Source organism: Mastomys coucha, unplaced genomic scaffold, assembly GCF_008632895.1.
Source record: "Mastomys coucha isolate ucsf_1 unplaced genomic scaffold, UCSF_Mcou_1 pScaffold22, whole genome shotgun sequence".
Lineage (NCBI taxonomy): Eukaryota > Metazoa > Chordata > Mammalia > Rodentia > Muridae > Mastomys > Mastomys coucha.
Window position 1 is genome coordinate 234039463 of NW_022196905.1, and position 24122 is coordinate 234063584.

A 24122-nucleotide genomic window follows, 5' to 3' on the forward strand; every position below is an offset into this window, starting at 1 on the left:
TTCTCTGTGTAGTCCTGGCTGTCCTGGAACTCACTCTGTAGACCAGGCTGGCCTCCTACTCAGAAATCCACCTGCCTCTGCCTCTCAAGTGCTGGAATTAAAGGCATGCGCCACCACTGCCTGGCCTTCTGACTCATTTTTTAAAATGTGTGTGTGTGTGTGTGTGTGTGTGTGTGTGTGTGTGTATGTGTCCATTCCAACCAACCAAATGTATATAAGGGCAGAGGCCAGAAGACGGTGTCAGATCCTTTGGAACTAGAGTTACAGGCTGTTGCTGGGAACTGAACTTGAGTTCTCTGGAACAGCAGCAACCGTGTATATGACTGGGCCTTCTCTCCACCTGCCCAAGCTGCCTCTTCTTGCAGGGATCTGATATAGTTTCCCAGGATTCAATACTGGCTTCCATGCACACCCCCCACCCCCCATGACTGCTGAGCCCAGGCACACCGCCAGCCAAGGCCTTCCCTGGCTGAGTGGGGTCTACTCTCCTACTCTACTGTTCCAGCTCTGAAATCCATAGGCCTGTGTGTGCCCAAGTTCAAAGAAGACAACAAAGATGGAGAACTCTGCACAGCAATCAGTCAGCAAACAAGTTTCCAAAGCACATGCGTTCTGAAAACAAAGCTATTAAATTAGCCAAAAGGAACGTATCAGATCCAGCAGTTCCAAATGGCCTTTTTAAATAATTAACTCGGACAGCAGAGATAAGTGCATTCACTATCAGCAGGAAGTAGTACTGAAGGGCTACAAACTGGAGGTGGCCCTGGGGTGTGCAGGGAAAGGGTTGGGAAGCTAGGTGTGATGACATACACCTGTAACCCCAGCATATAACAGGCAGAGAAAGAATCATGAATTCCAAGCCAACCTGAACTACACAGCAAGGCCCTTATCCAAAAAGAAAAACCTGGGGGAGTAGCACACTGGCAGAATGCTTACAAGGCCCTATTGGTTGATATCCAGTACAAAGAAGAGGAGGAGAGGAGTCAGAGGAAGAGGAAGAAGCAGCAATGGCAGAAAAAGTGAAGTGGCCAAGAGTGGATGGATGTAGGCATCTATCTGATTTGCTCCATCACAGACTTGCAACAGCTCTAACTTCCTCCATGCCTTGGGTTTCTCATCTATAAAATGAGGATATGGCAGCTTTGCACAGGGGCAAGTACTATAGCCAATAAGATTTATCTGAGGCCCAATTATTAATGATTAAAATGGGGACAAGCAAAATACCTGTTTCATAAACAGTTATAGACAGCAGATATATAACACATTTCAGCTTATTAGCATCCAAGTGAGTGAGTATGTAGTAATTACTGTGGTTGTTCCTATGAAGAATGGGGTAGAAGAGGTTGACAAGATGGCTCAGCTGGTAAAAGAAGCCTGGGTTTGATTCATGGAACCCACATGATGGAAGAAGAGAACTAAATTCCTGCAACCTGTCCTCTGACCATACACAGACCATGGCCCACATGTGTCCACATGCATACATAGATTAATAAATTAATTAAATGTAATAAAAATATTATAGAGTGGGAGATGAACGGGTGTGCTTGTGGTAGCACAGCTTGATTGTAGAACAAGATGGCATTGAGCTCTGCCAGAATCACTGAAATGATCTGCAACCTCAGAACAAGACTGAGACAAAGAGACAATGCGACAAAACTTGCCTTAAGTGCTCACAGAAACAGCCTCCCTCGAGCGACTAGATCTGAGCACTGTTTCCCTCACGTGGGAGGAGACAATGATCCTGATTACACCCTCAGCTGCAAGACCAGAAGAGGCAACACATTCAACCTTGAATGTTCAAACACCTCCACACATATGGCATGCACACTCCTTCCTAACTCACACATACACACGCACGCACTGGAATACATCTACCCTCCACACACAGGTGAGAGGACTTCCCTATGGCCATGGCTTTAAAGAAAAGCAGGGAGCTTGCCCACTGTACCAGCTGGTTTGGCAAAGGAGGACCCGTGCTTACAAGGTGTACCTTGTGTGTAGGAAGGGCGGGGGCAGGTTATACCATGCACCGGGAGAGGAAGAGACATGGAGAGCAGGGGAGGCTGGTAAGGAAGAAGCTGCCTCTGGTCCTTTCCAGAGGACACCGGGAGGTTACAGCTTTGGCAGAGCATCTGGTGCCAGCAGGAGGCGAATAATTGGCCATAAATAATGTATTGGGTAAGCGGGGGTAGCTGGTGGAGTGAGAGTCAGCTAAGACTTAGGTGCTAGAGACCCCTGAATGGGTCCCACGTTTGCCTTGGAGACAGAGTGCAAATGACAACTGGGCCACTCATCCTAGCCACTGTGGCCAGACACAGGGGACTGTTGTTAACAGGAAGGCCTAGCTGGAAGTGAGGCAGTATTGCAGAGGAGAAAGAAAATGACTTTTCTTCTCTCCTCAGCCCCAAGTTCCCTGGCTGGGGTCCTGTAGATTATACTTAGCAAAGACAGAAGACAGATTAGAGTGCACCACGGGAAGACTCAGGCTCAGAGCATCTGCCATGTTAGGAAAGTGATGAGATGAAGACATGGATTCTGGGAGATAGTAGGAAGGCAGGTGTACTAAGAGAAGATAGTGCCAGTTGGATTTCACCATGATACCTTGGTGGCTCCGCTGTGCTCCGGCTGTCTCCCTGGTAGGGGTCCATGAAAGGGACCTTTACGAATGCACGTCCTTACTGGCTGTGGTGGTACACACTTCTGATCCCAGCACTCAGAAGACTGAAGCAAAAGAATCTCGAGTTCTAGGCCAACCTGCCTCTCTGTACTCAGACCCAGAGAGAACAAAGACAGAACAAACAGAGCCCGCGAATGTATGTCCTGCTCTAGGCAAACAGTGGGAGCCAGAAAGCTTTCTGGGTGCTTGGTTCTTCTCAATCATCAGCTCAAACTACATGGTATGTTGAAGTGTATGAGAGGAGGCGGCATGTTCGCTGTTACTGTTGCACCCTAGCTGATTGACATTGCCATGGGTCCTGCATGATGGCCTGTTGTGCTGGTTCTGTGGAGGGGCTAAGAACCCTTCCTAAGACTGGAAGAAGTAGAGACTCGATGCATGCTGGCTATGACTGAAGGCGGTGGGTGTAACACCCAATGATGGCCCACAGACTGGAGGCCGAGCAGGGACAGCATGCTGGTGTCCTCTTGCTGGGCCTTACCTTCTCACCTGCTTGCAATGCCCTTCCATTGAAGGTTTCTGATCCATGTCCTTTGTGATCCATGTGACCTGGTCCAACCCAACCCACTGGGCCAATGGGTTAGTGTCAGTGCAAAACCTCCCACTGGGCCCTTGATATAAAAATGGGGAGGAGATAAAAACTGTCCTCAAGCTCCCCTATCTAGTCCCACTCTGCCTCTCCCATCTGCTTCCAGGAGCCCTGTGACTACATGGGCCACCCAGAGAATCCAAGATAATCTCCATATTTTACATTTTTATAAATCTGTTCATTTATTGGGAGGGATGCCGCTGTGCACCCGTGGAGGTCAGAGGACAGCTTGTTGGTTCTGCCCTCCCACCATGTGTACCTTGGGGACTGGACTCAGGCTGTTAACTTGAGTGACAAGTGCATTTGTCTGCTGAGTCATCTCTCCGGCTCCCAGGCTCCCTATCTGAAAGCCAGCTGAGCTGGGATATAGCACAGTGGGTAGAATGCAAGAAAGATGTCCTGAGTTCGATTTCCCAGCACTGTATAAGAGGGATGTGATGGCACAGTCCTGGAACCCCAGCACTTGGGAGGAGGTACAGGAGAATCAGAAATTCAGTCATCCTTGGTTACACAGCAAATTTAATGGTAGCCTAGAATACAAGAGACCCTGTCTCACAAATAAAAAAACCAGCTGATTGGTATCTTTCTTCTAGAACCTTCATTCTCTGATGTCAACTAACATACACAGTCACAATTCCAGGGACTAGGGTCTACCATTTTGAGAGTGAGGTATTTTGTTGACTGCAGTAGTATACCAAGCCTGCGCAGCTCTTTCTTTACTTATTCATTCATTGATTTGTTCAACAAATATTGGTGAAAGTCTCCCTAGGGGTAGGACTTGTATTTGCTTACAGTAAAGCCCCAGACCATGAGCCCTGAACTGACTACTGATGGTTTGGCCTCTTGGATGCAGACTGGTCAATCAGGAAAATTGAATGAGATGGGTGGGGCCTTAGGAGAACAGCTAGTCTATCCTAGAGTCAGTTTAGGGGCCCCAAGGCTTGGAGCATGGGTTTATGCAGAAGCCAGGGCATCAGTTAGACTGTCTGCAACAATGAAAGGTCTAAGCAAAGAAAGGACAGTTTGGCTTAGAAAGGGCTTCCTCAACTTATGATGGGGATGTGTCCCAAGAGCCTGAAGAGCTGAAAATCATTGACTCACTGACCCACTGAACACAGAGGCTGCACACAGAAGCACATCTATGTTTCCTGTGAAATCGTGAGGCTAGCACGGAGTTGCTACCAGCACTTCAAGAGAACCTTAAACTGCCTGCAGCCTGCTAGGAAAAAATACAAACTCCGAAGCGCAGTGTTTACTAAACATAAACTCTCTTTCAACACGTAAGAAAAAAATACGTATCACTGTCCCAAGTAGGGGACTGGATAGAGACCTCTGGTTCCACCCACATCTGCTGTCATGGTGCTGACAACATAGGGGATCACTGGAGCACTGAGAATAGTTATCCTTGGCTGATCTAGCCATAGGATTGAATGGATCCCAAGTCAAGTAAGTGGCATTTGGCCTAAGTTCAGACCAGGGTGGGGCTGTAACAATGACAGCCCAAGAAGCTTGGGAGGGGGTTCCAAATCCCAGTGTCTCAAGACGGGGATTCTGATGGGTGGGTGTTTTCTCCTTGGGAAGGAAAATATCTTTGTTCTTCTCACCTTTCATCTTCCTTCTGCCAGGTTCCTGTCTGTGGGCATGCTTGCCTTCTTAGACTCACTGGGAGGCCATGGAAGCTGTGCTACTGGTCAGTCCTGCAATTGTATGCTCTAGCCAGTGGGCATGACAGTACAGGCAAGCTGCTGTGACCACCAGCCATGAGGGGTGCTTCTCTCTGACCATGCAAGGCAGTGAAACTAAGGCATGGACGGATGCCTTTGCTGTGCTCCTGCAATGAAGTATTTACTCACCACATCAACTTGTGTGACTCAGCTAAAGAGTCCACACTCAGGTCTGTGTCAGTTTTGTTTTTTTAAAAATATTTATTTGAAAAGATTAACGAGAAGTTGCAGTGATAGAAGAGCTACCTGGTGGGCTTAGCCCTCGTTCAGTCTCTTCCAGTGGTAACTTTATATAGCTGTAGAACAAGATCCAAGCCCCGGGCTTTAACACCAGCTTGGCACACCGGGGAAGGCAGAGGATGGTGACAGACATACCTTTCTTTCCTTTGGAGTCTCCCCAGAACCCATACAGGTGCAGAGACAGTCACACTTTAAGCACACATTGGCGTCCAGATGGGAATGGGTTGTGTTGACAGGTGGTCAAAGAACACATAACCAGACAAGGGAGGCTGCCGGGTGGTTTGTCAGCCATGTGTGCAGAGGCAAGGGTGGCAGGAGCTACTTGCAATATTGCTTCCAATCATGAAAAATGAATATATCTTAAATGTTCAAGTAATATGGGGTTGGCTGAGAAAATTGGGTATACCCAGAGGGGAAAAACAGTGTAGCTATTATAATTACATTGGAGGAAAAATTTTATTTGTTATTGAGATAGGCTCTCACTTGATAATCCAGGCTGGCTTTGAACAGAATTCTGTCTCCGCTTTCCAAATCAACAATTTTTATTAAGATAAACATAAAATGGTAATGGTTATACACTAAAATGTTAATGCTGGCTTTTAAAAATTGTTTTAGACAAGGTCTTGGTATCTCTCTAAATATGTGATATACACACACATATGTATGTATGTGTGTAGATGGGTAGATAAATGAGTGGACAGAGTTCTTCCCAGTTACCCTTTGTACTAACCTTACATTTATCTGCAGGCTCAGCTGTCTCTTCCTCCAGTGCCCCAGCCCCTCAATGCACTCCATAATAAGCTCAATTATACATCTTGACTATGCCTCCCCAGTGCCCAGACTGTGATCTGTCTGCTGGCTTCTTCCATCAGTGCATGAAGTTTAAAGAAAAGATCAATATTGGGTCAACTCTTGTTTCTGGTGGACTCTCTAGCACAGGGCTCATACCAAGGGGTAGGACGTCAATGTCCCAGAAGGTGAAGATGACTCCCCTTCAGCTAGCTGCCTGGCTCATGATCACTGAGTCAGGAGGGGAGGAGGCACCTGCATTCCCTCTCCCAGCTAAGAGATGAAGTTTCTATGGCCTCAGGCTCATCTGTGCCCCCTCCCAACCCCATCACTTGCTCCTTCCACTTGCTTCCAGTCATGGTCACGAGGGGACCAGAGAGGGACGGTGACTCAGCCCAATTCATCACCACAATGGAAAAACCCAGTCACCTGTCCTCCTGGCAGCAGGCAGGGCTGCTCCTGCATCTGGAAGGGCAGCAAGCCACACTGCTTTGAAGGTCCTTCTGTCTTTCACCTACTGGCAAAAAAAAAAGAGTCAAGATAAGAGAACACAAGGGCGTACCCCTAGCTGACACTCGGGGCTCACAGCGCACAGTGCAAATCTCAGAGATCAGGACAACATGTTACTCAGCACCAGGATTCAAGTTAAGTGTCCATGTGTGCCCTCTCCTAACAGTGCTGCAAGCCCACTGTTCTCTGAAGTGCCTCCGGGCACTTAGTGGGCTCCAAGGCATCCAAGCATCCAAAGTAGTCCTAAGAGGCAGAGCCCACTTCCCACGGTAGAACATGAAAACACCTCTCCCCAGCTTCCCCTGCAGCTTTATCAGAGGCCCTGATCTGGGCTCCACCAAGCAGATGTTGTACTCTGGGGCGTCGGCCTGGTGACGGTGGCAGCCGTGGCAGCAGCCTTCACTCTGCTTCAGAGGCAGCTGTGGCCCAGATAGCAGTGTCCAGTGTCTGTGTCCACTGATACTACTGATTGAAACACCCAGGCCCCGGGGATGGCACTGAAGTTTTAGCACCAGATCAAGGCTGCCTGCTGATCAAGCCCGACTCCTGCCATCCTGATAGGTCTCTTAACTAAGTCCCCTTGTGCCCCACTTAGCCAGAACAGGTTGGTTCCTGCAGAGAACACCCTTCCTGAGCTTTCCGCCTGCTTTCGGAAGAGGAAAGGAAGCTTTCTTCTCCAGCCCTGGTGTGGCGCAACCAATCTTTTGCTTATTCTGCACAGCAGTGACTGATGAGGCTTCTCCCAAGAAACTAGCAACAAGGCCAAGCACACACACTTCTTAGGGGCACCCTGTCCCTGCACAGGCTCGGCCCTCTGCAAAACCCCACTTATCCACCTTGCCTTCAAGCAGCAGACAGCCTCCATGGGGAACTGAAGATGAAGGAAGCCCCATAGCACGGGGGACTGACAGCGTGTTCTTCTTGTACTGGCTCAGCAGTGACAATCTTGCAGTGACTAGTACAGAACGGTCTGCTCCCACTGCACCTGTACTTGACCCAACAGTCCCCTGGGGGCTCCTACCATCACCCTGTTCACTAGCTAGCAGGTCCCACATTTAGGGGTTGAAATGCAAATCCTGATACAGCAGAATGCTCACTTGAAGTCATCTGAGCCAAGCAGATTGTATGCATCAGTTCAAGGCCATTACAGACACCGTGCCTCACACAGATAGACATACCAGAGCTCTTGCCAGGAGGCCTCCTACAACCTCTAGGTCCTGTTTTCCTCCATCCCTAAGCAAGGATTTTAATGAAGTAGACATTACTAGCAATTCAAGAGACAGCGTAACACACATCTATTGCTTTATGTCAGGGGAATCTTTCTCATGTTGACAACAGTATCCCTCCTGCTGAGAGAACTCTTAGTGGCTGTTAGATTGCATCCAGCATGAAGGGCCCACTGGGACTTGCTGAACATGTTCCTGTCAGTCTATGGATGTCCGTCTCTGAGAAACGTCCAGAAGAACAGATGGAGAGAATGCACCCCAAAACAAAAGGAGGGCTGTGTTCAAGAGGCATTCCCTAGGGTCCCTGTGCTCAGGGCTCAGAACTTCAGGGGGATGACAGGCCAGTACTTGGGCTGCTTTCTGTCATATTTCTTGTCAAAACTCAGCTGTATGGCAGCCTCCATAGCCAGGATCTTGGCAGCACCATCTCCATACAAACACTTCATCTCGACTTGGCGCTGAGCACTGAGCCTCTCTGCTGGGGGCTCTATTGACTGGCGGTGGTTGTAGTACAGGCCATGGTCGGCATTCACATAGCCTCCCAGGCGCTCCTCATCCAGCTGCCTCTGTCGCCTTTGCTCTTCCCGGTGCCTCTCAGTCTGTGCAAAGTACTGGCGCAGTTCCTCGGTGATTTCCATGTTGCTCAGGTCGCACTCTACTCCTTCATCAGACTCTGACCCCTGCTCTTCCTCAGCACACAGTGCTTCATCTTCTCTTGTGGATGCCCGGGTCCTCCTGCAGTCATGCAGAGGCTGTCCAGAGCTTTCAAAATGAGAAGAAATGTAGGGTGACTCCTGGCAGGCTGCGTGCTGGGCTTGGGAGGTGGAAGGACACCCAACTTCATAAGCATGAGCGCTCCAGGGAGGAACTGCATGAGTAGGGAACCATGGGAAAATGAAACGGGAGTTCTTGGACTTTCTGTAGGCATTCTGGTGGCTGTGCATCCAAGCCATTGCATGATAATAATGTCGCCAGTACTGCGCATATACTGGGTGAGAATACCAAGACTCGGCTGCTCTCCATCTCGATGCCATTATTGCTATCTCTGCTTGGAAAGTCCAACTAGGCGCTTGTGGGCACAGAGCTTACAAACGTCAGGCGATGGGATGTCAGGCAGTGGGCATTCAGACTCGTTCTGAAATTATTGAGAAGGGTAGAAGTTAAAAGACTGATTCTATGAGGCAGTAATGACAATTTTATCATCATTGTTGTCATCATCATCAATAATAGCAACCACTTATTGAACACTAAAGCCATGCATTCAGGCACTACATTAATTGTGTTCTTCGCAGGCTACCATTTAGTTGGTGGGGAAGGATGTATGTGTGGGGTACATGTATATGCATATGTGTACTTGTGGGGGTGCCCATGTATGTGCAGGCCTAAAGTTGACATGGGGTATCTATCTCCTCAGTAATTTTAATTACTGAGGCAGAAACTACACCTCATCATCCAGGATGTAGTTAGTCTCTGCCTCCTGAGTGCTGGGCTTTATATGGGTTCTGGGGATCTTAATTCTGTTTGCAGGGCAAGTGCTTTATCCTAAGCTGTGTCCCCAGCACATACATGCACACCCTACCCCATCATTTAATTCTTACACAAGTCTTCTGAAGTCAGCACCGTTCCAGCTTCACAGGCTATGACGAGGCTGGAAGACAGTAACACAGGCTATGACGAGGCTGGAAGTCACCCGAGTGAGAAAAAGAAATACAAATTATGTGCTTGAAAGTGCTGGTCTTAACTTCTACCTACAGAACCACAGCCCAGGAAAAGAAAGACATTTCAGAGAATGTTCATTCTGTCACCACAGGCTGCCCCACCCCAACTCCCTTAACAAAGGAAGACACTAAGAGGGAGGGGTTTCCCAAAGGTGCAGAAACTAAGCTTGCTGCTTTGGTCTTAATGCAAGAACCTCAGCTCAAATCCAAGTCACCGAAAGGATCCGTATCAGCTCAGGACACCCCAAGACCCAGTGCTCACACAAGGACACGTATTTGTCCCAGAGGGACAATGGGCAGGAGATAAGAGACAAAGACAGGAGATAGAGGACGAGGGAGGAGAGGAAGGGAAAAAGGAAGAGGAGAAAAGGGTATTGGAAGGGATGAGAACATGGGGCACAAAGGACTGCTTCTGGATAGACAGGAGACAGAAGTGGCCCATAGAAAAATGGCGATTTATAAGGGTAAAGGGGGAAACGCTGTGGTTAGGATGAGGCGTTTCATTTTAATCGGGCATGTCAATTAAGGCAGCCAAAGGGGGCTTTGGATTGCTAGACTTCAATAGTTGGACCTCAGCCTCAGGAGGAGGAAGTGGTCAAATACGGGGCTAGATCTTGATGGCATGCCGTAGGAACGGAATCTAGTGGGTTTTTTTTTAGCAAGACAAGGGGAATGCCGGAGAAGGCAAGGGCTGCCAGTCATGTTTGCCTTGTTCCGGCTTGTTAGAATCCCTTAGGCGCAAGCTGTAACCGGCGTGCCCCACCTGCAGCCATCAAAATCTCAGCCGCTTCCTCATTGGCCAGGGGGTTAGTTTCCTGCTACATCAGGTGTGGCCACCTGCAGCCATCAAAATCTCAGTTGCAGCCGGTGGGTTCATTTCCTGCTAACTGCAGGTGTGGCCGCCTGCAGCCAAGGCCTAAAGGCAAAGCTCCTCTTACTGAAGTAGCAAAGTCGGAAGGAGTGGGCTTGACCCTCTCCTTCCCCACACCCAGAGCCTCAGAGATGTCCTGATCTAGTACGTTCTCTGCGGGCCATAAAGACAGGAACCCAGAGAAAAAGGGGCCCACCGTCACCTTCAGAACCTGAACAGAATGAGTCACCAGGAACTCTTATCCCAACTTCAGGGTCTGTGATGCTCAGGGTTTGTGAAGTCAGTGAGACTTCAGGGCCTTTGACCCTCCTTCTGAGGAACCAGGCCTAGACCTGAGTAGAGGGGGTTCGAGGAGAATCAAGTCCCGTTCCTCCTCCTGCTCCCAGCAATGGAGAGTGGACTGCAGAGAGTAGCTTGAGGCCACAGTGTGGGTGGAACCCTCGGGGGGCGGTGAGGGGGGGCAGAAAGAATATCTTTCCCGGGAAGTGGCCTGAGTTCCTCGGAAACCTTCAGACTACAAACGGGGGACCACTGAACCCCAGGTTCTCCCCAACCTCCCCAGGGCGTCTCCTCAGACCGTGGGGCCGGACTGCAGGGGAGGAGAGGCGAGGTGGCGGGAGTGGGCCAAGAGGGTTCCCCGTGGGAGTGTCAGGCGCCCCACGAGGAACCCGGTACTGAGATGGGACCCTGGGGGGAGGAGGGGAGGCCGGCCGAGGAGAGCAGCGGGGCGGGCGGGCGGGCGGGCGCTGCAGACTGCGCCTGGGCCCGGCCTGTGGGGCTTCCCTCCGGGCCTCCCGTCCACTCCTCCAGCCCGCGACAGCTCCGGTCCAGCCGCCGAGCGGGACGCGCAGCGCGGCCCACGCCCACCCACCCACGCGGACACGCCCCCGCAGCGCGGCGCCCCGCCCCCAGCTCCCGGGCTCGCTTGCTCGCTTGCTCGCTCGTGCGGGGAACCTGCACCGCTCGTGGGCGGCGGCGGCGGCGGCGTCCAGGCCCGGCTCCCGCCTCGGCGACTGTGTCGCTCGGCAGCCTGGGTGAGTCGCCGCGCCCTCACCCCCCCGGGATCCCTTCTCGGCGCAGCCACGCGGCAGTCCCGAACCTTCCCCCCACGGGTCACCTCCCCCCCACCCACCACGCGAGGGCGACGCCCTGTCTCCCAGCCTTCTTGGCTCGGACCCCCGGCTGTCGCCCGTCCGGCCGCGACGGCTGGGGGGAGGCGGGCGTCTTTGTTCGCGAGGGGCCCCTCCCGCGCGGTGTCACACTCCCTCCCCCCACCCCCCACCCCCGGCGCTTACCACGGCCAGGTGGCGGCGGGTGCCTTTTGGGGTGCGCGGCTGTGCCATTGGTGGATTTTTTTAAACCCTGCTGGAGGGGGCGGCGAGCGCACGGCGCTACCGGCTGCTGCTCCCCGCCGCTCCCGCTCTCCCGCCGCTCCTCTCTGCGGCTGCTGCGCGCCTCGCCCCGGGCGGCCCAGCGCGCTCCTCCGACGCCGAGATGAAGGTGCTGGGACACAGGCTCCAACTGCTGACAGGTACCGAGGCTTGCCGCTCGCCGCTGCCGCTCCCCGGTTTGGAGCGGGCTCCGGGCGCGGTGGCTCGGGTTGGAAGGGGACGCTCTCGGGTGCGCGTTCCCAGTTGAGCGAAACCTGAGGCTCTACTGAGCCGCGAGCGCCGGCGTCTGGGAGGGTGGAGCGCCAGAGAGGCCCCCTGCGGCGTCCCGCCAGAGGAGCTCCGCTTAGCAACCCCGGGGGAGCTCCGGAATCTCAGTCTCCCAGTCAAGTATTCCACGAGAAAGCAGCCCTGGGCCTCCTAAGGGAGCAGGGAGAACTTGTGTTAAGGGCCCTTCTTTTTTGTGATGGTCAGAGCCACTTTTCTCTCTGGGGAGAAGTTTCTTGCTGGAAGTAGAGTCAAGTGGCCTGGGAAGCTAGATTGAACCGTGATGGCTAGGGCCATCCACCTTGGGGCCACTCTAGAGAAGAAATGAGATGTCTCGCTGAGGACATCCTGAGGCCAGTGGCTGGAATGCCTTGGAGAAGCTGGATACCTAGAGGAGATGGGAAAGGGAGCAAAGGACAGAGGCCAGGTATCTATCGGAAGCGTGGATGCTCCTCATACAGGAAGTCCAGCATCAGTGGAGGCTTCGGTTCCCAGGGCGGGAGGTGGACACCTGGGCTGGAGGGGACAGCCCTGTCCAGATTCCAGTAGACCAAACTGAGCCTTTGTCAGGTGCACACCCATGTATACCTAATGAACACATGCTAAGAGATGTCTCCCGGCACTTGGGCTCCTGCTGCTGTAAGGTGAGGAAGGGGCCCGCTCTGTGTGTGTGTGTGTGTGTGTGTGTACTCAGGAAATGGGATGGGTTCGGGGTAGGGATCTGAAAGGCTCCAGAGATTAGTGAGTGGCTGACACTGAAAGTAGGACTTTCTGATTGTGGAAAGGGAGGTCACGTTTCAAGCTAAAGCAGCAAAGGGTGTTGTTCTGCATGTGCCCTAGAGTGTGAGTGACTTAGTATGGCCCTGGAGGGTGTGTGTGTGTGTTGGGGATGTCGGTAGATGGAGTTATAGGCGGGAAGTAGGCCAGGTGAGGGTTTGGGTTGTGTGTGTGAGCATGTATGTGTGTGAGTGTGCATGTGTGTGTGCAGGGGTGTTCCAGGAGGAAAGTAGGCCAGATGCAGGTTTGGGCTGTTTGCTGAACCACAGTGGGTCGTGCTGGGCTCAGAGAGAAAGGCAGGTGGAGATTTCTTGGGGCCTTAGAAACCCTGGCTGGGTGTTTTTGGTACCCACCATTGCCCTTCAGCTTTTCCTGACAGCAGTCACCTGCAGCAGGTTAACCTTGCTCCCAGCACTCAGACGGAGGGAATCTGTAGAGTCTGGGATTTAGATTTATGCTTGGAAGGCAGAACCAGGTCCTCTCATCCCCATCTTGCCCTCAGAGGGAATGGACGATATCCATGAGGGTCTGGAAATTGGGGTCCATGTGCAGTGTGCCCTCTGCCCTCGTTGTGCTATGGCAGGCTTTCTGAACCCCTGGCCAGGCTTCTGCAGGACCCTGTCACCGTCAGAAGCTGCCAGTGTAGCAGACCCAGCTGTGGGCCAGCCATGGTGGGGCGCAACTGTAATCTTGGCTGAGGCATGAGCATGGCGGATTTAAGGCCAGCCTGGGCTATGCGATGAGCTCACACCCTTTCTTGTTGTCTCCTTCACGTACCCCACCCCTCATCTTTCATCACCACCCCTAACTCCTGTGTCCTCTTCCTGCCTTATAGGTTTGGATTCAAATGCCAGCCACAGCTGCTTGTGATTTTCAAACAGGTCGTTTAACCTTCCTCTCATTCATAAGACGGAGGTTAAACAAAGACACCTAAGAGATGTTACGGGGCCTTCTGAGACAGAGCAAGTGACACATTTGATTAGAACCTCAGAGGTCTATCTTCTCCTCTGGCTCCTTTTTCTGGCCTTGGGACCTGCTGACAGGCAGCTGGGAGAGTTTTTACTTGTCTCCATGGAGTGATGTGCAGGTAACGGGTTGATTATTGTGGTAATGTACAGCAAGTGCTCAGTACCTCCAAGTCTGATCTAAGCTCACGCATCCTGCTCATTGGCTGTGTCCCCAGGATGCATTTGCAGAGGCCTGTGGATCCTTGCCCTTATCTACTCCTAGGAGGGTGTTTCTAGCAGTTTTTATGGCTTCCATCTTACCATCATACCTATTTGCTAACGGGATCAGTCACTCTCCCACACTTGCACAGCTGAGAGTGGGTGACCTATGTCCTACCTGAGGGTTGTGCACATGGCCTCCTGCCTGCTCAACTGTGGGCCAGACTAAACCATTTCACACTTTATGTGAGGATGCTTATCAAATGTTGCAGCACCTGACAGTAATCTCCCTTGGCCTCTGAGCTAATCCCTCAGTGCCCTGAGGGCTCCTATCCCCTCCAGGGTATCCTAGCCCTCTTATTGGGTTCTGCACAGTAGACCTCTTAGAGATATTTTCGGGGGAGCCTGTTTTAACCTCAGTTTCTATCATACGAGGTTGGACCCCAGTGGCCTCCTCCTGTGGGGACCAGAGAATGCCACTGACTTGTCGTGCCTGGGCCCAGTGTCCTAAAGAAAACAGAGGACAACCAGAGGTTCCCAGGTGGCTGCTGCTGCTTGTGGCGGTTTCCTGACTCCCTGGCAAGGGTGTCTTGCCACAAATAAAGAGAGGCGGCAGGCAGTTTTGACCCCAGAGGATGTGAGCTTCAGAGGTCTTCTCTGCATCTCTGCTCCTGGGCAGTGCTCTGAGCTCCAGACTTGTCAGTAGCTTGGGGTGGAGAATCAGACCTCAAAAGTGTCAGTCTATGCTGGGCGGTGGTGGCTCACACCTTTAATCCCAGCACTTGGGAGGTAGAGGCAGGCGGATTTCTGAGTTAGAGGCCAGCCTGGTCTACAGAGTGAGTTCCAGGACAGCCAGGGCTATACAGAGAAACCCTGTCTCGAAAAACAAAACAAAACAAAAGTGTCAGTCTACTCCCAAGTGCCTCCCAGCTCTCGAGGGTAGGCATGCTGGCTTGGTGCAGTTAGCGACTTTCTTTTGTGTGTTCCATGTAACAGTGGGACGTACGTCTGTTTGCAGACTGTGTAGCAATTGTTCTCACGTATTTGTGCTCCAACAGTATGTTTCCAAGATGGTTTCAGAGAGCTCTCACATGGCAGACTGGGGCTTTGACAGGGTCCCTTAGAAGTCTGAGGATCTTAGTGGCTCCTCCTCCCCTTCTTCTTCCTCTTCCTCTTCCTCTTCCTCCTCCTCCTCCTCCCTTGAGATAAGGCTTCACTGCATAGCTCTGGCTAGTTTGGAATTCTCTATATAGACTAGGCTGGCCTGAAGCTCACAGAGATTTGCCTGCTGTCTCTGAAGGACTGGGGTGTGTGTGTGTGTGTATGTGCGCACGTGTGTGTGCAAGCAAGCGTAGCCCAGGCTTAGTGTGTACTTACTGTACGTTTGAAGATGACCATAAGCTCCTGATTCTCCTGAGTTTGCAGGTGTGTACCATCACACCCAACTTGTTGTGATGCTGGGGATCAGACTCAAGGCTTTATGTGTGCTCAGCAAGTGCTTTGCCAACTGAGCTGCACCCCCAGCACAGCCCATGTGCCTTAGCAACTTTTCCTACTGCTTCTTGTGGAATGGATGCAGGGCTGCATGCCTTTAACCCCAGCATTTGGCAGACAGAGGCATGCGGATCGATGTGAGTTTGAGGCCAACCTGCCCTATAAAGTGAGTTCCAGATCAGCCTGTAGATTTACAGTGAGACTATATCTTTAAAAAAACAAAAACAACACAAAAGCCCAACTTATATAATTTCGTATCATTAGAAAAACAACTTGTATAATTAAAAAAGCAAAGGTCTGGCAGTTCTGTGTATAGAATTTTGGGTTTAAGTCATTGTTATAGTTAATTTCCTTCTGCTGTGATAAAACACAGTGACCAAGGCAACTTATAGAAGGAAGGGTTCATTTGGTGCTTATAGTTCGACAGTAGGAGTCCATCGCCATCATGGCAGAGTGTGGCTGCAGGCAGGCAGGCAGGCAGGCATGATGCTCAAGTAACAGCTGATAGCTCACATCTTGATCCAGAAACTGGAAACAGGAAGAGTTTAGTGTGAATAGACCTTAAACCATCTCAGTGACACACCTCCTCCAACAAGGCCACGCCGCCTAATCCTTCCCAGTCAGCCTCCAGCTGGGGACCAAGTTCTCATTCAAACCAACATAGTCCTGGAGTGTCTCCCACAGTTTTACAGGATACATTTAAATAGTGCCTGATTAGTGTTAGACCTGTTGAGGGAAACTAAGGCATAAAACTGCCTTGGGGGACTAGAATCAGGACCCTGAATCTTCCTCTCCAGGTTATGCATCTCAATACACACCACTGTTTCACTGGGGTGCTGGGCAGTAGCTGTGGGATGCCCAGGCAAGCAAGGGAGTGGGGCTTCTAGACCCTTAGATATGGGGCGGCTCCCAGTGTGTGGAAGAGAGCTGCTACCACTCTCTCACAGAAGGCCAGTTGGTAGTGGTTATCAGGTCTGTGATCTTCAACTCTGTGGTAGAAGCTTTAAGAACAGATTAAAGTGAATGCAGAGGTAACCTGTCACTGTTTATTGGAGAGAGGGGGCCACAGCCAGTTGCAGAACACTAGAAGAGTGCATTCAGCTCAGGACACACACACACACACAGAAGCTGCAAATCTTACTGCCAGAAGTCATTTACCTACCGGTAATGGTGGTGACAGCTCACCAGTGTGTGACATTCTCCACTTGTCAGGCACAGCCCTGGGTGCCTTCTCTATATTATCTTGCCATTGTAAAGTCTCACGATCAGTGTACCTCTCCTTTTAAGGAAACTGAGGCACAGAGCAGCAGAGCACTCGCCAGAGGTCACGTTGATGGCCGGTGACAGGGTGGAATAAGAACCAGAAGAGCTGGCTCTAGAGTCTGAGAAGTTTCCTTAGAACCATGTTTCCTGCATTAAAAAGTAACATCTTGGGCTGGGGAGATGGCTCACCGCTTAAGAGCACTGACTGCTCTTCAAGAGGTCCTGAGTTCAATTCCCAGCAACCACATGGTGACTCAAAACCATCCGTAATGGGGATCTGATGCCCTCTTCTGCTGTGCCTGAAGACAATGACAGTGTACTCATGTACATAAAATAAATACATCTTTAAAAAAAAAGAGCCAAATGACTGTAGAGCCATGAAAGTCATTTTTTTTTAAAGTAACATCTTCAAGGCTGGGGCTGAGACTCAGTGGTAGGGCACTTGTTTCACCTGCAGGAAGCCCTGCTGGGCCTTGGCTTTCATCTCTAGTCCCCCCAAAAAAGCTTTTCTGGGGTGCTGATGGGCATTGAAAAGGCCATGGCAGATAGATGGCAGGGCATGGCAGGATGTATGCAATTTTCACCTTTTATTTCCTCATTTTTCTTAATGAATGTGTGCACATGAATATCAAGTTTACTTTCTGTTTGGTTTGGTTGGTTTTTTGAGACAGGGTTTCTCTCTGTAGCCCTGGCTGTCCTGGAACTAGCTCTGTAGACCAGGCTGACCTCGAGCTCACAGAGATCCACCTGCCTCTGCCTCCTCAGTGCTGGGATTAAAGACCTGAGCCATCACTGCCCCAGCGTTACTTCAAACATACAAACAAAAAGCAAAAGCAAACAAGTAGGATCTTCTGTAGCTCAAGTTGGCTTGACTTTACTATAAACTGAGGATGACCTTGAAGTTCTGCTCCTCCTGCATCCACTTCCCAAGTGCCGGTTACAAGCAGGTGCCACCATATCCAATTGATACGGTGCTTCAGTTGGACTGGGCAAGCACTGTACCAGCCAACGCAACATCCCTAACTCTTAAGTTCTGCTGTCTGAAACTGAAAAAAAGCCACGATAGTTCACACTTGTGATCCCCGAATTTAGGAGGGCTGAGGGAAGAAGGGCGTGGGTTTGGGCTAGCGTGGATTACAAAGGGGGGACTGTCTCAGGAACAATTAAAACATAAATAAATAAAATTGAAAATTTGTAGATGCCTAACAGAGAAGCACTGTAAGGGCTGTGGTACCAGTGAAGCAGGTTCAGAGAGAGCAAGATCTTGCCGAGGGGTAATCAAGAGATGTGCAATTGTTCTGAGGGCTCCTGGGAGTTGACCTTCCAAGACCCCCCCCCCAGGGTAAAAAGATAGTGCCCTAGTGATCAGCGCCCCTGGCAAAACACATGGTAAAACACTTGAGCACAGTATACAGGCTCCTACTTCCAGCCTCCTCATATAAATACATGCCGGTTTCCCCTTTATGTTTTTAGGGTGTGGTAGCCAGAAGAACAGCCCCAATCGGGTATTCTGACCTTAGTCCCTAAAGCCTAGGAATGCTAACATCCAGTCTAAAGGGACTTTGCAGATAAGATCTGGAGAAAATTCCTAGGTTAGCAGGTGGGGTCCTTTGCGTACCTCCTTTTCCCCCACTGTAAGAGGGAGGCAGAAGCTGTCCTGTTATAGAAACAGACAGAAGCAGAACCGCCTGTCCACGCTGTTCACTTGGCTGTACTCTCTTTTCCCTTGGGGTCTTGGAAGGCCGACTCCCACAAGCCTGCAGAAAGACTGTGCGTCCCTAGATTTCCCCTCCGTAAGATAGGTCTGTAGAGGCACAGAGCAAGCTGCTTTGCTGTTGGCCGCGCAGTGCGGAGGGCCACTGAGCCAAGGGTGTGAGGAGAGGGGAGCCTGGAGAGAGGGTGAGTCTGCAACCCCAACTTCAGCGGGCAGTGTTGACTAGCAGATCTGACCTTCAGAACTGTAAAGGCGTTAAATCCAGGGAATGAAGACTCATCAGACCACACACTGGAGAGTGACCTGCAGAGAAGGTGGGTGGGCAGGCCCCTGAGGCTTGGGGTCTGCATGGATGCTTCCTGCCCTGGCTGTATGACCTGGAGCCGAGCTTGACTGTGCCCTAGTGTGGTCAGCTGAGAAAGCCAGAATTGACTGTGTGCTTCATCTCTGCCTGCTACATCATGATCCCCTTGAGTACAGAAGATTGTGTGTCTACACACACACACACACACACACACACACACACAGACACAGTCCAGTCTGTGAATGAAAGGTCTGTTCCAGAGTGACTGATAGAACACACACCTTTGGGACATGCCAGCTTCTTTAGCCCACTTCTGGCAGGCAGCAGGGTAAGGAAGTGCTGTGTGCCTGTGGGTATGCCCAGGCGGGCAGAGACAGTCACTTTGAAGGTCACAGGAAGTACTTGTGGGATGTCTTTCTCCCAAGTAGAGAGAGGGTGGTCCCATAGCTGAGTTCAGGGTTTGTAGCCCTTACGTACTCTGTATCCAAAATTGTTCCCTGGTGGCTCTAGTGCCCAGACCTTGAGCACCAGAAATGGCTTGTAGCCGTGTTAACCCCTTGATGCCCTCTGCTGGATGTGTCTGGCAGGTAAGGGTCGGGTCTAGGATAGGAGTGGGACCTGGGGCAGGGTGGCCCCTTCCCACTGGTGAGGGCCCTTGTAGATAGTGCCTAAGCTTGTTCCTCACCCACATAGCAAAGTTCTGGGCTATGGATGCCTAGGCTTTCCCAGCTGTGGCGTGCTCCCTGACACACCGGGAGGGCGGATCTGGGAGTCCTTTCACCACCACAGCTCAGGAGGCGTCTTTGGAGATTTTCTATATTTGAAGAGGACCTGTACTCTCCTAGAGTAGATGGCGGTATGGCCATTCTAATGCGGGGGTGGGGGTTGGGGAGGGGAAGGGGGAGGACAGCCTGTCTCCAAGCCATCCACAGCACAGCATCACTGTGTATGATTTCAAAAGGACAGATGCTGGGGTCCACTTGGGCCTTTGAACCCAGAACAGGGAGGACTTGGATGTTATAGTAGATTTTTTTTTGGTGCAGGTGGCAGGGCCAGACCCAGAACTTGAACCAACACAGAGGGCAGTGCTGGGCTCCAGGGCAGCCACAGTGGGCACAGGCTGCACTTTGGTCTCCTCCTCTCTCTTATTTTCAAGACAGGGTTTCTCTATGTAGCCCTGGCTGTCCTGAAACTCATTCTGTAGATCAGGCTTGCCTCCAACTCACAGAGATCCCCCTACCTCTGCCTCCTGAGTGCTAGGCTTAAAGGTGTGTGCCATCTCCGTCTGGATGCCCCATTCTTGTTAGTTTGGTTGTGCCTCCTGAGGACCCAAATACACATTGCGTATTCCTACTGTGTGTGCTTAGAGTACCAGACTGTAGGGGGGGTGTTCTTTCACCCCATTCTGACCTCATACTTTTTATGTAGCTGAGGATGACCTTGAACTTCTGATCCTCCTACCTCTACCTTCCAAATGCTGAGATTGCAGGAGCCACCTCAGGGCTGTGCCTCAGTTTCTCTATCAGCCTACAAGGCTGGATGTTACCTGCCTCACTTGGACTTTCCCACGAAGCAGGCAAGCACTGGGTGCCCTTTCCAGGCTATTGAGCCTCCTTCCTCCTTCCTCATGCCTTGTTTGTGTCTCTTCATCAAGGTGACACCTCTAACCACGTGAGTTCAATTGCCGCCCCAGACCAGCCCTGTCCCTTCGGTGGCCTCCATCCACAAAAGCACACAGACCTGTTAGCAGCTGTTTGCTCTGCACCAGCCCCACAAAGCAATCCCTTGTTGTCAATGGTTTCTCCCTAGTTTCTGAGCCAGTCTGAAGTCTCTTCATGATTTGAAAATGGTTCAGATTTCAGAATTTTTAGAATTGCGGATATTTGACTCATGGAGAAAGCCCAGGGTCTAAAATGCTCTTTGAGTGTCAATCCAGGCAGTGGTGGCTCACCTTTTAATCCAGCACTTCAGAGTCAGTGGCAGGCAGATCTGTGGTTTGAGGCCAGCCTGGTCTACAGAGTGAGTCCCAGGGCAGAAAGCTTACACAGAGAAACCCTGTCTTGAAAAAACCTTAAAAACAAAAAACTGTAAGCGGGGTGATAGTGGCACACCTTTAATTCCAGCACTCTATTGGCAGAGGTAGGCTGATATTTGAGGCCACCCATAGGTTACATAGTGAAATTGTCTTAATTAAAAAAAAAAAAATCAAGCCGGGTGGTGGTGGCGTACACCTTTAATCCCAGCACTTAGGAGGCAGAGGCAGGTGGATTTCTGAGTTCGAGGCCAGCCTGGTCTACAGAGTGAGTTCCAGGACAGCCAGGGCTACACAGAGAAACCCTGTCTTGAAAAACCAACAACAACAACAAAAAAAACCCAACCAAACAAATAAACAAAAACTGTGAGTGTCATGTTGATTTTCAGAAAGCTTCAGCCCTCAGTGATGCCCTGCAAAGAGTCAAACTGGATGAGGTGGCACGAACCTGTGACTGGGCAGCTGAGGCAGGATGGGAAGGTGAAGGTCAGACCTCAGAGCATTGCAGGCCGTCACATCTGTGATGTCCACCAGTGATGTGTGCCCAGATTATACCTGGCCAATGAATGGCTTGGGTCACCGGGTCACTTCTGGGGCACCATCGTTCCTGCTTAAAGCACATGGATTAAGGATTGAGGACCCTCAAAGGAGGCACAAGTGAGGTGGCATGAGGAGGGTGCAGCAGGTGGCACCCTCCCACAGGCTGGGCTCTTGGATAGAGAAGGCTGGCAGGTGGCTGGTGCCGTGGAGTTCTTTTTCCATGGTGACATTGATCTCTAAAGTGCTAATTAAGCAGGTGGTTTGGAGAGAGGCTTTGGTGAGGGGAATGCCTTGGGAATGTGTGTGCCAACCCTCTGTCCTGAGACTGTTACAGAATCTGGGCAGGGGGAGGTATCCCCTCCACTTACTACCTTTTGGAATCTTACCCCAGGATCCGGGACAAGTGTGTCCTTGTTTCTGGGAAACTTGCCAGGTTGGGCAGACACAGCTGAGCTGAGTGGGGTGCCTGTGCTGAGGAACTCTGAGAATTTGTGACGAAAGTGCCAAAGGAAGCTTTTAACTTGTGTGGGTCACAGTCGCCCGTGCAGCTGCCAGCCAGTGCAGCCCTGAGAACTGTGGTCAGAGGTGCTGCGTGAGACCCCAGAGAGAATGTTACCTAGGGCTGTGTTGTTCACGGGGTTTGGGGGTAGGACCACTGGTGATATGACAGTCCTGCAGGGCCAGGAGCATGAGCGCTGCTTGTTTGCCTGAGGAAAGAGCCCTGGCATTCCCTTCCCCGTAACATGTTTTTGCATGTTGCAGTGAGTAGGTGAGTCTCTGGTTTCCCAGGAAAAATGTCTCAAACATGCATTAGTGTCAACCGCGTATGACAGAAAACCGATGGCAACCACAGATTAAGCAGGCTGTGGTCCCCTCTTCTACGCAGGGCCTGGATTCGGGGTCACCTGTTGCTCTGGTGCTGCTGTGTTTGCCACTGCTGTTCCTAGTGTCCTACCTCGGCATCCAAAGTAGTTGCTCAAGTTCCTGCCATCATATCTGTATTCTAGCTGTCTTAGTCAAGGTTTCTATTCCTGCACAAACATCATGACCATGAAGCAAGTTGTGGAGGAAAGGGTTTATTTGGCTTACTTCCACATTGCTGTTATCAACAAAGGAAGTCGGGACTGGAACTCAAGCAGGTCAGGAAGCAGGAGCTGATGCAGAGGCCGTGGAGGGATGTTCCTTACTGGCTTGCTTTTTTCAGCCTGCTCTCTTATAGAACCCAAGACTTCCATCCCAGGGATGGCACCACCCACAAGGAGCCCTACCCCCCTTGATCACTAATTGAGAAAATGCCTACAGCTGGACCTCATGGAGGCACTTCCCCAACTGAAGCTCCTTTCTCTGTGATAACTCCAGCCTGTGTCAAGTTGACACACAAAACCAGCCAGTACATAGCCAAAAGCCTAGCAGGGAAAGAGCCAAAGAACAGTATATCTTGGGCCAGTGAGATGGTTTAGTGGATAAAGGCACTTGTAGCTGAGCCTGACAACCTGAGCTCCATCCACAGAAACCCATGTGGTGGAAGAGGACCGACTCCCACTAATTGACCTTCACACACACACACACACACACACACACACACACACACACACACACACACGAGAGAGAGAGGGGGGGTAGGGAGAGAGAGGGAGAACAAAACAATGGTATACCTCACCCTTAAAGAATAGTGGCCAAGGTCACATGCTCCATCCATCCTTCAAGGTCACATCTCCTGATCATAAGTACCATTCCCATCATTAACTGTCCATGTAAACTTTTGGGCTCTCTTAGTTAGGAAATGGAGAGAGCAGGAGTCATCCCTGCAGCAGCAGGAGCCTGCTCTGGCGCCACACAGTTGCTGCCTGTGTGTGTCGTTAGGATTGTCGCTCTCTCTGCCCTTGGTCTGAGGATTAGGAGTTTCCTGCCTGGAGCTGCGTTGTGTAGAGGAATGGAGCTCACACACTGGTGCTGTGCCTCAACTTCCAGCTTCAGAGAGGGCCACTGGTCATTTCTGAGTACAAGCTTTAAATCTTTGTCCACCTCTAAAGCTGGGAGCCTCAGACAGCTCATGGGTGGCTGGTGAGCGGCTCAATTCTGCTGACATCATGGCGTCTCCTGCTGTCATTGCTGTCCCAGGAGCCTCGAGACTGAAGAGCAGGTGTCATAGCATAGTGTGCTCTGAGAAATGGTGCTGTAGAGACAGGGATGAGATGAGGCATATGGGCACTGGTGGCAAGGAGAGGACTAGAGGCAGAGTTGGAGTGTAAGGGAGTTGAAACCGTTTATTTCCCATCTTCTTTGGAGCCTGTGAAGGAGCTGGGGTTCTGTTTGTTTTGTTTTTAAGACTGGGTCTCACTGTATAGCTCTTGCTGTCTTGGAGCTCACTGTGTAGATCTGGTTGGCTTTAAACTTACAGAGATCTTCCTGCCTCTGAGTACAGGGATTAAAAGCAGGCGCCACTATGCCCAGTTGAGGGAGTTTTGTTTATTGGTTGGTTGGCTGGTTGGTTTTAATGAGAATCTTAAAGTTTCAAACAGCCCTCTCTGATTTCAGAGAAAAAGCCTTAAGTGGTGATAAGTCACAGTGGGCTAAGAGACTCAAGTGAGGACCAGAGTTCAGCTCCAGAACCCATGGAAATGCCTCCATCTCAAAGGAGGCGGAGAGATCCACAGAACAAGCTACTTAGCTGAGAAGGGGGCTCCAGGGTTAAGGGACCCTGCCTTGATGTATGAGGTGGTGACATCAGGTGACATCAGGAAGACAGCTGATGTCAACCTTGGTCCTACATGCACATATACACGTACGCACACTACACATCCATACCCAAAAGTCCATCTAAATCTTTTTT

The 24122-nt window shown here is 51.1% G+C and overlaps 1 protein-coding gene, 1 long non-coding RNA gene and 1 pseudogene across 3 annotated transcripts in view; 2 read left to right on the forward strand and 1 right to left on the reverse strand.

The window, feature by feature from the left end:
- The window catches only part of LOC116069952, a 15864-nt gene extending 9780 nt beyond the window's left edge, over positions 1-6084 (forward strand). The window contains exons 2-3 of the long non-coding RNA XR_004110226.1: positions 4892-5160; positions 5978-6084. This is a non-coding gene — a long non-coding RNA (uncharacterized LOC116069952). The remainder of the gene's footprint in view (positions 1-4891; positions 5161-5977) is intronic.
- LOC116069951 lies at positions 5672-11770 on the reverse strand (annotated as a pseudogene).
- Ndrg4 (NDRG family member 4) overlaps positions 11142-24122 on the forward strand; it is a 38992-nt gene continuing 26011 nt past the window's right edge. The window contains exon 1 of one of the 2 annotated variants that reach the window (XM_031340981.1): positions 11142-11378. Coding sequence is in view for 1 of the 2 variants with exons in the window: in XM_031340982.1 (XP_031196842.1) it covers positions 11839-11875 (37 nt within the window). In the remaining variant the exon portion in view is untranslated. Of the gene's footprint in view, positions 11379-11714; positions 11876-24122 lie in introns of those variants that run through there. The other variant, XM_031340982.1, reaches the window with a different exon arrangement.